Below are 13,013 nucleotides of genomic sequence, written 5' to 3'. Positions count from 1 at the left end.
CATTGCCAAAAAAAAGAAGCAAAATCTTAGTTTTAAGAAAAATCAAAGTCAATTTTATTATGAATTCCCTAAGTGTGTATACACACAACACTATCATAGTTTTTGTTTTCATTTACTAAAGCAATTTGCTTAATTTCACTTTTTCGTGCTATTTGTATATCACGTCTCTTTACAATTTTAAAGAGTTACTTTTTTGGCGGATAAACTAAATACAAACAATAAAAACGGAAATCAATTGTTCCATTAATGATGTACTATAGAATTTTATAGTCAAAATACTTTAAACCACCCTTAAACTTGGCTCAGATTATAAATATCCTCCCCGAACTATGTCCGGTCTTAATTACCCCCTCAACTTGGCCTTTTGAGCCATTACCCTCCTAGACGCTGATGTGGCAAAAAGTGTGGGTGCACTCACCTGCCACGTGGATTTTTCTGTCTATGTGGCATTTTTTTTGAAAAATATTTTTTTTTACATTTTTAAGAATATTATTTTTTAGATAATTTTTTCCGAATACAATTTATAATAAAACTTGGATACGACTACATTATTTAGGCTAAATATTTTTATTTGTCCAAAAAAAAGAAGCAAAATCTTAGTTTTAAGAAAAATCAAAGTCAATTTTATTATGAATTCCCTAAGTGTGTATACACAAAACACTATCATAGTTTTTGTTTTCATTTACTAAAGCAATTTGCTTAATTTCACTTTTTCGTGCTATTTGTATATCACGTCTCTTTACAATTTTAAAGAGTTACTTTTTTGGTGGATAAACTAAATACAAACAATAAAAAAGGAAATCAATTGTTCCATTAATGATGCACTATAGAATTTTATAGTCAAAATACCTTAAACCACCCCTAAACTTGGCTCAGATTATAAATATCCTCCCCGAACTATGCCCGGTCTTAATTACCCCCTCAACTTGTCCTTTTGAGAGCCATTACCCTCCTAGACGCTGATGTGGCAAAAAGTGTGGGTGCACTCACCTGCCACGTAGATTTTTCTGTCTATGTGACATTTTTTTTGAAAAATATTTTTTTTTTACATTTTTAAGAATATTATTTTTTAGATAATTTTTTCCGAATACAATTTATAATAAAACTTGGATACGACTACATTATTTAGGCTAAATATTTTTATTTGTCCAAAAATAATAAAGTTTTAGTTAATTTATTTTTTTGAATTTGACCTGAAAATAAAGATTTATACAATTGAAATAAATAGTCAGACATCTAAAAGTTATAAAAATACATAGTTTGAAATTAGTTATTTGGCTATAATTTTTTATATAGCTCTAAATTACGGTGCTCTATTTTTTTTATTTTATATATTTTACCTAAAAAAGTAAAAATACACAGTTGAAATAAATAGTCATTGCATCAAAAGAAGAAATAAAAAGAGTGTACAATTGCAAGAAATTACAAGTGCAATTGTACACTCCTTTTATTTCTTCTTTTGATGCAATGATAATTTATTTCAACTATGCATTTTTTTATAACTTTTTAGATACCTTGACTATTTATTTCAATTGTATAAATCTTTATTTTCAGGTCAAATTTAAAAAAAAAGATTAACTAAAACTTTATTAATTTTGGCCAAAGAAAAATATTTAGCCTAAATAATGTAGTTACATCCAAGTTTTATTATAAATTTTATTCGAAAAAAATTATCTAAAAAAGTAATATTCTTAAAAAGGTAAAAAAATATTTTATTTTTTCAGAAAAATGCCACATAGACAGAAAAATACACGTGGCAGGCAAGTGCACCCACACTTTTTACCACATCAGCGTTTAGTGGGGTAATGACCCTCAAAAGGCCAAGTTGAGGGGATAAATAATTTAGGAAGGATACTAATAATTTGAACCAAATTTAGGGTTAGTTCAAGGTGTACACCTTTCCTTATACTATTTGCGACTGAGTGAGGGACTGCGGGAGGACAGTGTAAAATCTGAAATATCCTCCTTTTTTTGGATTGACAAACGGCATTTATATAAAACATTTTGAATTTATTAAATCCAATAATTGAATCTCGCATTAGCATAAAAAGAAAAAAAGTGAAAAAGAAAGAAGTCTTGCTGTAAGCCTTTAACCCGCAGATTACTTTTTCCCCAAGCACGAATTGTCTCTCCAAAAACCCATGTCAGCATTTCCTTCCATGATTGAGAGTGCCAATCAGAGACTCATCATTCATCAAAACCCTTGTGTTTCCATCAATTTCTTCAGTACTTTTACAAAAATTCTCTGTTAGTTTTGGGAAGATATAGGAAGTAAGAATGATACTACCAGTGTTCAAGCTAGGGACACTTGCCCTCAGATCTTTCTGCAAACCCATCGGCCGTCGCATTAAGAAAGAGGCTGGCTATCACCCTAGGTTCCGAACTTTCATCATCAACATCGCCCAGGTTTTGTTTCTATTTCGTTTCTTCAATTTCAATTCCTTCAATTTTACCAAATGGTCAATGGTAAATAGTGATGATAATGGAAAAAAAAAAAGAGATGACTTTTAGAAAGAACTGGAGTTTTCATTATTGGAGGATTTTCAGAAATTAAATGTAAATTTTAGGAGTCAAACAGTATCCCCCTTTAATAATTACTGAGATCACTCTGAGTTTAAGCGGTTACTTATGTGGTGAAACTACATAGCTTTCGCACAAACGGTTACTTGATTGAAAGGTCTCCTTGACTGAGCTCATTTCCTGAATTTGAAGATAATTATCGTAGGTGGATGAATAATTGACCGTCGGGTGGAATTACCTAATAGATTGGAATCAGGAAACTTAAAAATGGTGATGCTAAAAAAGTACTTACCGAAGATTTTTTTGATAACCAACAAATCCCCGACAACCAGTGGCCCGCAGTTCAAAACTCGTGCATAATGGGCCATCTATATTCTACCCTTCTCCACTTACGTACCAAACTATTGTACGTGTAGGGTTCAAACTCATGACGTGCACCTAACTACACATCACTCAATGGCTCTTACCACTAGGGCCTAAAAGAATAGCAAATAGAAAAGCATTCTAAGTGTATTTAGTTAAATACAAAACTGTAATATAGATAAATACATTTTTGTTCATCTTGTTTGACTAGGGAAAGGGATTATGATTCTATAGGAAATTGAAAACGTCAAAGTAAGTTATAGTTTATAAATTTGAAGACAAGGAGATAAGCGTCGAAGGCTGATCATGATAGTATTAGGTTTAACTTACCGTCGCTCTGCTCGCGAGCAATATACACCCAAAAAAAGGGAAAAGAATGGCTTATTGCTGCTACCTTAGTTAAGCAATTCTTGTTTGCAGTATTCTTCAATACGCTCAAAGTAAAACAACTAATTAGCTTCCATAAACTTGTTAAGACACATTTAAAATTGCATGCAAGGGGTAGCTTAATAGTCAATGAGGTGGATGCAAACCTTGGAAACCACGTTGCAAATCACAACAGAGAAAAAAAATACTTGGTGATTTCTTCCCATCTGCCTAAACCTTTCCGACAGAGTCACCCATTACCTCTGTTAAACTTAGAATTTTAGAAACTAGCTAGGACACTCTTCAAACTCTGAATGCATTAAAATTTCAATGAATGATCTCAATTTTAAAAGTAATAAGTCAGTAGGAATAAGGAATAAGACATTCAACAATCTAATCTTACTATCTCATTGCACGGTGGTATTATTCACAGAAAAATAATAAAATCCTAATCTTGTAAATACTAAAGAATCAGTGCAACAATAACAATAACAACAAACCAAGCGTATTTCTATAAATATGGTCTAGGAGTGTAGTCTGTGCGCAGACCTTATCCCTACCTTTAAAAGATAGAGAGGCTATTTCCGGTAGAGCCTCGGCTCAGAAAAGATAATAGGGGAGGGGAAATGGCAAGCAAACAAATTAGAAAACCAAGCCAAAACACAAAACTAACACTAGGTACTGCAATTAGAAAACCAAAACGAAGGCAACATCACGTAATAGCAGAAGTCTAGGAAGACGAAAACACACGAAAGACACTAAGTGGTGTACTAAAGTAGTTGTAACAAAACAAAGACAAAGCTCGACTAGCAAGTACCCGGTGGAATAGTCGAGGTGCTCGCAAGATGGCCTTAGATACTGTCAGAGCAAGAAAAAAAAAAGAAAAAACATATGCAGGCACACAGTCAAAATTGTCACATCCATGGAACTTAATATCCTTGAGTTGTGCTTCAGTGTTGCATTATTTTTCCGGGATGTGTGATCTAAGTTGATATAATTCCTCTTGTCCATTAGAAATGAAGGTAATTGGAAATGGAAATTCATGGAATATATGCATATTTGATTTCTTTCTTTCTTTTTTTCCCTTTTTAATCCAGGCAAACCATAGATTCTCAACGAAGTTGCAAAGACGTATATATGGTCATGCAACTGATGTTGCAATTCGCCCTCTAAATGAAGAAAAGGCAGTTCAAGCTGCTGCTGATCTTCTAGGTGAACTCTTTGTGTTCTCGGTAATGTTGTCTCTATGTCCTTAATTTGTTATATTGCACAGATATTTTCTCGTAGGGATAATGATTATTGATCATCATGACAATGTGTTTGGAGATGCTGATTTATTTACTGATGAGAGCACTGAGCACCCTTGTTTATGTCCTATTCCACTTATGATGCAACCAACAAGTTCTTTTACATATTTTCATAGTGGACCGTAGCCAGGATGTTAGTTATCCAAAACTTAATTTAATATTCTAGGTGTAATGCAGAATGCATGGCATCTTATGCTTCAGAATTCATATATCAAGCAGCTAGTTTTTAAAATTGAAATCTGAACACTGATGTCTTCTGAAATCGGTATCACTGAATAATCCAAAATCACTGAACTCTTAAGTACCCGAAATATTGATTTGTTGTAACAACCAAGTTGTCTCTTTTATATATGTGCACCAAAGCGTAAAAGATGTTGACTTTATATGTCTAATATGGTCATGTTACTGGCAGCATATATGTTTCAATTATGTTATTTATTTCAGAAAGAACAGCACAAAGATTGTGCAGTTAGAAGTGACAAAATACATACTCCAAGAGAAAAAACAAAAAGATAAGAATCCCCCTACAACAAAAACTTACAAGGATTCTATGATGTCAAGTATGGAGTCACTATCATTTACAGGGCATTTTTTTTTGTCAAAAGCCACCATTGTGGTGGTGGGGGTGGGGGTGGGGGGAGGTTTAGGCAGACACCCCGACTAGTGAATTATAACATAAAAAGAGTACATGGAGGAGGATGTAGACCCTAGTCTCCAATACAATTACATAAGTGTTCAGAATACAACAAAATAAAGGAACTCTCCTCCTTTACACTATGAACTTTGTATTCTAGGTTAAAGTTAGTTAAAAACCATAGAAATATATTATTGTAACTACCCGTAATCAAAAGTGAAGTTTCTTCTTTGCGCTTTGATCTGAAGGACTAGTATGCCATTGATGCCATTCTTCAAATTGTTTTTAGCTTTCAAAGGGAGAGTTAAATCCTGTGTGAAGAATGAACTTTGCATTGTGTGCTCTCCAAAGTTAGCTAAAAAGTCAGCTATACAGTTCACTTCCCTGTAACAATGCTGGAAAACAAAATTACCTCGCACTTTTAGCTCTAAAAATCTTCCTGATGATATGTTTGACTTGCCATGGTATAGCATGTGTCCCGTTAATCATTCCAATAGACCAAAGAGTTAGATTCAACTATAACATTCAAGCAGCCCATGTTAATACTCCATTGAACTCCCATAAGCACTTCTAGAGCCTCTGCCACATTGTTAGAAGTTGGAACATGCCCCAAAATAATTTGCATATGCCATGACTAGCTGACCCTTATCATCTCTCAAAATACCACCACCTCCTTCTCTGCCTGGGTTGCCTTTACTGCACCCATCAATGTTTAATTTATACATCAAAGGATTGGGATTGATCCATTTCAAACACTGAATATCAAGCTTAGGCATAAGTTTTTCAACTTGATCACTTGCAACATGCCATTGCTCATCCAATACAAGTGAAGGAAATTGGGAAGAAATCAGTAATTTCATTTAGTAGATAACTTGATTTATAATTCTCCCTGGAGTACATCTTGTATCCTCATATTTGGAGCTACACCTTGCTTTCCACAACTCCCAGCAGATGACTGAAGGTAAGCATTGGAGCAGAAAAGATTGTACCCTGTTTTTTGGTTTCATGAGCCACCACTTCATCAGAGTTGATCTAATACTACTTTGATTTAAGCTAACCCCACAAGTTCCAGAGAAAATTAGGTCCCCATTATTGAATAAATGATCAATACTCTTTGTATCTGCATTTATACAACAAAGACACTTAGAAGGTCCAATGATTCCTTGGCAAAACATCATCAGTAGGCAATTTATGGGATAATAATCTGAGCATAAAAAAGGAAACTTTGAAAGGAACTTTGTGATGCCATATCTTGGTTGTAGAAAGAGTGACATTCTTGGTCCTCCTCAAAGTTTTCCAAGCTGATTTGCAAGAAAAAAGCCCTTGCTGGTCAAGTGTCCAAACTGGAAAGTTGTTAGACTCTTCATGAATTGTGACCCCCTGAATTTTTGACACTAGATGATCAGGAAGATGCTCGTGTAGTTTGGCCAAATTTCTTGTTCTATCCTCCATAAATTCAGCCACTCTAATTTTCTTGGATTTATAGGAATGAGGAAAGAATTGAGCTAGGGGGCCTAGTCCCACCCAATTCTCCCACCAAAAGGAGAGATCTCCGGTAGCAACTTTCCGGAGAATAAACTGTTCACATTCCTTTCTGAGCCCCAAAATTCTCTTCCAAGTATGAGATTGTCCTGCAGCCCATTTTTGGAAACAGGGTGAGCCCTTGAGTCACAGATAAAACATGGAGAGGTAAAGAAAGCAGCACGGCTTTGATTAAAACTGCTCTGCCACCAAAAGATAAGATTTTTCCTTGCTAGCCCTGTAGCCTTTTGGAGAATTTGTCAACAAAATCCCCAAAATATACCACTTTCTTTCTTCCAACATAAATAGGGCACTCCTCAAAACATCTGGAGTTCCTTTCATTCAAGACAGTCCACCAAATACAGGTTGGGATCATCTGCCACCATTTCTTTTGCCTAACACCATCAGTCATACCACTCCAACATCTCAAGAGGTCAGTTGTATCCTTTGGCATGACCCAATTCATTCTGACTATACTCAGAAACAAGTGCCACAAATGAGAAGTAACCACACAGTGTAGGAACAAATGAGAGTTATCTTCAGCCTCCCTTTCACTTAAATAACATCTGGAACTCAGATAATAAACCCTCCTCATTAGTTTTTCATGTGTCAGACAAGCTTGTCTAGCCACTAACTAGACGAAGACTAGCACCTTAGAGGGTACATTTACCTTCCAAATCTGTTTCCAAGGCGGCCTCTACCAATGTGGATGTTGTCCATTTGACTTTTGTAAGCTGAATTCACTGAGAAAAGCCTAGCACTTGACCCTTTCCATACCAGGGAATCCTCGCATCCTCTGAGGCCTTGCAAATGATCAAGTTGATTTAACAATGCAGCAACTCTGTCATCCCAGTCATTGAGCATCCTTCTGAAGTTCAAATTACAGCCCTGTTGTCCGCTTATTTCTTCCACCTTTGCATGTGTGTTTGATGCTGTCAGAAACAGATCAGGATACTGATCTTCTAGAGGACCATGTCCTATCCACTTGTCATCCCAAAAGGCAGCCCTCCACCTTGGCCTGTGTGTTTGATGCTATGTTTCAATTGTGTTATATGTTATACTCCATCCGTTTCAGTTTATGTGAACTTATTTCTTTTTTAGTTCATGTCAAAAAGAACGACCCCTTTCCTCATTTGGAAACAATTTACCTTTATGCAATGATTTATAGCCACACAAAATATATGTGCCTCATTTTACACCACAAGTTTAAAAGTCTTCTTTTTTCTCTTAAACTCCGTGCCCAGTCAAATAGGTTCACAAAAATTAAAACGAGGGAGTATTTATTAAAGTGCGTTCATATAGTTTCTAGTGCTCCATCTACCGAAAATCTTGCTTTACATTCCTTTTTCAGTTGTCTGAAAATGTTCTCCACTTTTGATTAGAAACTTTGAATACATTACACATAGTTACATACCGCAAAAAGTTTCAAAATTCCGACCTTGTTTTTAAACTCTCTGTACTATTTTATCATCTTCTCCGCCATTTTTTAATTCATTTTAATAACGGTGGTGTCCAGGCTTAACCTTGACTATTCAACTAGACTAGATAACGAATTTTTAACTACTTATGCCATGTGGCTTTTTTCTAGGTTGCCACTTGGCTTAAGGAGAGCGCTTTTCCTCTCCTTTTAATAATTTATAGATATAGATATAGATATAATAGAGATATTTATTTAAATATTCAGGTAATATTTTTGAGTGTTATTAAAATACTTTCACATTACTTCTATAATAGAGATATTTATTTAAAATTTTATTTTGTTGCTTGCAATTTTTTTAATAAAAAAAAATAATTATTACCCAACCTAACTAACTTGTGCTTTTCCCTCTCCTTTTAATAATATATATCCAATATTTAGTATTATTGAATTGTTAATAGAAACTTTTATTAGCATGTTACTTTATTTTAATTTTTGTATGCTACTTTCTTTTTATAATATAATAGATGATACATATTTTTTTTATTTTATATTTTATTCTATTATTCTCAATAATATTTTTTGAATAAATAAACTTTTTATTTTTAAAAAGAAAAACAAAACTTATAAAAAACAAAACAACAACAACAACAACAACAACCCAGTGTAATTCCACAAGTGGGGTCTGGGGAGGGTAATATGTACGCAGACCTTACCTCTACCCCGAGGGACAGATAGGCTGTTTCCAGGAGACCCTCGGCTCAAAGAGGCTGTTTCCACATCAGTAGCAATTGAACACCACGAAGGTCATATGTGTTTAATAGTACTCAATCATTAAGTAAAGGACCAAAGTTGATGTTCCGGCTTTAAAATCTGATGCAAGTTTAGGGGCTGTTGGGCCTTTTTGCGTTTTCATAAACGGCAGGAAGATCAATAATATGACCTAAGAAATGTCTGTGGAAACATTCTCGAGAACAGTCGGCCCTTTGCTTTGATTAGCAGAGCATATATTCCATAACAGGGGATGTGGACCGCAGCCAAACCAAGATACCACAAAGGTGCCCATGGAGTGTTAAGTTCCAAGAAAGGATATGGCCACCAATATAAAAAACAAAGAAATTTTAAATTGGCAGTTTTTTTATTTTTTTTGTAATTTTAGTTTTTTATTTTAAAATAATTTTAAAACTCCAACTTGAAACTACCCTCCAATTTGAATGGACAATTTTTTTAATTTTCGTTTTTTATTATAAAATATTTTATTTTCTTATTTTATAGATATTTAAATTCAAAAAGAATAACCAATAACTAATTATTAACCAAATAACTAAGTATTAACTACTTATGCCATGTGGCTTTTTCCTAGGCTGTCACTTGGCTTAAGGAGAAGGACTTTTCCTCTCCTTTTAAAAAGAAAAAAAAAATATTAAAAAAAACAAAGAAATTTTAAATTGGCAGTTCTTTTTTTTTTTGTGTAATTTTAATTTTTTATTTTAAAATAATTTTAAAACTCCAACTTGAAACTACTCTCCAATTTGAATGGACAGTTTTTTTAATTTTCGTTTTTATTATAAAATATTTTATTTTATTATTTTATAGAAATTTAAATTCAAAACCAATAACCAATAACTAATTATTAACCAAATAACTAATTATTAACTACTTATGCTATGTGGCTTTTTCTAGGCTGCCACTTGGCTTAAGGAGAGGGCTTATTCCTCTCCTTTTAATAATATATAGATAACTAATTATTAACTACTTATGCTATGTGACTTTTTTCTAGGCTGTCACTTGGCTTAAGGAGAGGGCTTATTCCTCTCCTTTTAATATAATATATAGATATTGATACTTGCATCTTTCCACCGGTATAGGTAGTGAGTAACTCTACCCGTCAAGGTTTAGGCTGAACAAATGAGAAGAAACCACTGTGCCTTTTGCCTCTGTTAGGATTTGAACCCTATGCTCCTATGGTTCTCGTTCCAGCTTCATTGACCGTTAGTCCATGCTCATCTAGGCCACTATTCTGCAGCACAAAATTAAAAATGGCTTCACATGTTTCTTTACAAATAGTAAATGGTTCACGTTTCAGCTTTTATCTTAATAATTGAGCCAAATCAAACTAATCACACAAACTGGGACGGAGGAAGTGTTGGTTAAATGTATCAATATGGTGCCTTCTAATTGTGAATCTACTGTTACTATTTGATATCTGATCCGTTAGAAAATTTCATATCCAGTGACAAACTAAAACTTTGAAAGCATTTGAACTGGCATCATGTGATCGTATGTTTCTGTTTCTGTTACGGAGCTCGTGTAGTTGGGTTATCAAACTGCCTCTCTAGTACGATGGAAACCTACAATTTATGAATCCAAATCCCAACTGCTCAAGATGGCTTGATTTGGTTGAGTGAAGCTAACTTGAAGATGGGCTGGTGTGGCACCTTCTTCGTTTTCCTTCTCTTTTTTTTGGTTTCCCATACATATTTGGCATCACCGAAAACACTACGTGTATAGATGTGAACTGAAAAGTGAAATTTGGATTTGCTTGATCTGCAGCAGAATGTCGTAGCTGCTCCTTTTAGAATGTGGATAGGATTACCTTGTTCAGTCTTCTCTTCTTTCTCCACCAAAGGCAGAATCCATCAACTTATGCTTCTTTTTTGTTAAAAATCTGTTTAATTAGGTGGCTGGAGCTGCTGTTATCTTTGAGGTGCAAAGAAGTTCCAGATCTGAAGCTAGAAAGGAGGAACTTCGAAAGCAGGAACTAGAGGTGCATATCGACATTCATAACAATGATCTTCTTGTGCCTGAAAAATTTACCACGTCCCTCTCCCTACACCCTATTTTCTTTATGAAAATAGATAAAATATTCTCCATAGAACTCATAGAAATGAATTTAAAGATCGAGAGGAAACATCTCAACTGAGATGCTAAAAATAAGCACGTATTTAATTATTATTGCTCTCCACATGGATAAGATCAGGTTTAGGTGAGTGTCTTCACTATGACGTATTATTAGATTTTGAGTTAACGACTTAATTTCCTGTCGTAAGTTTAGGTTGTTTGAGATTTTCTCCACACCGCACCTAGTCAGAAACACTTAATATTGAACTTACATAGTTTTCAACTGGATAAATGAAACCATCAATGAATGTGAATTTACCTTTTCACTTGGTGGTGTGCTATACTTGAAACTTTTTAGAGCTGTTTTTATTTTTTATTTTTTTCACCTTATTTACTGTTTCAACCAGGGGCGGATTTAGGGAGCGAAAGGGTGTTCATCGAACTCCCTTCGTCGAAAACTTATACTGCAAAATTTGTTTTTTACCTTTATATATTATGTTTTGAATCCCCTTGACACAGCCCAGAAGCATAGTTTAGTGGTCAAGGGGGTTCAAAACCTTTGTAAGGTCATTGGTTCTATTCCCACCGGCTACAACCTTCTTTAACTTTTTCCTTTTTTTGAACCCCCTCCGCCACTTATTTCAACCTTATTTTCTTTAATACTGCAATGAGCTAAGCATTTTACTCATGGTTCATGAGCAGAGATACAAATGTTGTCTTAATTGAGGAGATATGTTACTAAAAATTTCTATTGCAAGGAACTAATATCACGGATATCACAGCCCCCTATTATATTTCCATGTTAAACTAATTCATAAATTCTTTGCTTTTCTAGGCAATGAAGCAGCGAGATGAAGAGCTGAGTAGAGAGATTGAGTTTCTTAAGAACAGAGTTATTGAACTGGAGCGACATGCCAAAACACGAGGATTGAGTAGTATCTTTAGCATCGGGAATGCAGAAAGTACTAAAGACAAAGTGAAAGCTGGTTGATCATCTGCTACTGTTGTGCTAACATACACATTGACATTGTAAGACCCCTCTACAGTTCGAGCAACGTAAAGAGTTGATGTCTCTTTTTTAAAAAGGGATTATTTATTATTTGGAGTCACCAATTGGAATTGAGTTTTAGTGTTTCAGGTCACCTTTTATTTGAATCCTCTTTCAAAAGGAAGGTTTGACTCTTAATTTATGGTCTACGAAAACAGAAGACTGAGTAAGGAATTCTGTTGACCAATGGGAAGGTGTAAGGCACCCATCGAGTCCCGTGGTTCTAGCACAGTCTCTTTTATTGACTATGTAAGGCTTAAATCAATTGATGGCTATTCTTGTAATTTATTGGTTGTGGTTTGCCTACTACCGCTTAATTAATTATTATATTTTATTAACTGTTTTCATCAAGATGCAGTATGCACACGAGGTATTCTTCTTTGAAGTTGGATGTTAAACAAAGGTACGAAAATGTACACATGGTGAAAGCATAATTATTGTGAAGTTAAAAGGTATCAAGGCACAGAATGCGCACATGATCCTTTTATTTTTTAAGCGTATCAATCCAAGGTTCGAGTATGAACACATGAGCTAATAGCGTATTTTAGAATATTTAATTATTTTGTCTCTTTTATATTTGAGATATTTAATTGTATATTTCTATTATTCGGCTTAATATTTTTGGAGTTGATGTACCGTATTTATTTTACGGGAAAAATGAGCCAACTTATAGCTTCAATAACTTTGAGCGTAGAATCTTTTTTTTGTAACCCACTATTTGGTTAGTACTTTTAAATCCATACAACCTAGCTACTAATAACTTCCCAGTAATGCCTCAGCAATAATGTAAGAAAAATGTTCAAACTACATAAAACTAAACATATTTATAATTATTATTTAGAGCAAAGGTGAATTAAGCTTTGAGAGAAGCCATAGAAAATTCCATTAAACTGATTCTGCAGACTTGCCTGTTATTAGAGCAAAGCCAAAATTTCTTACAATGTAGTAAAGTTTCTTACAAAAAAAAGAAGTAAAAATAAAAGAAAACTTATGGAA

At 34.2% G+C, this 13,013-nt stretch overlaps 1 protein-coding gene across 1 annotated transcript; it reads left to right on the top strand.

The window, feature by feature from the left end:
* The first annotated feature begins 2,059 nt into the window (after positions 1-2,059).
* LOC107772012 (OPA3-like protein) lies at positions 2,060-12,368 on the top strand. Its single transcript, XM_075223282.1, has 4 exons — positions 2,060-2,406; positions 4,347-4,481; positions 10,809-10,895; positions 11,805-12,368. Exons 1-4 carry the CDS (start codon positions 2,278-2,280, stop codon positions 11,958-11,960), a joined length of 507 nt encoding a protein of 168 aa, XP_075079383.1. The 5' UTR covers positions 2,060-2,277; the 3' UTR covers positions 11,961-12,368.
* The last annotated feature ends 645 nt before the right edge of the window (positions 12,369-13,013 follow it).

Source organism: Nicotiana tabacum, chromosome 10, assembly GCF_000715075.1.
Source record: "Nicotiana tabacum cultivar K326 chromosome 10, ASM71507v2, whole genome shotgun sequence".
Classification (NCBI taxonomy): domain Eukaryota; kingdom Viridiplantae; phylum Streptophyta; class Magnoliopsida; order Solanales; family Solanaceae; genus Nicotiana; species Nicotiana tabacum.
This window is presented reverse-complemented; position numbering and strand designations above follow the sequence as displayed.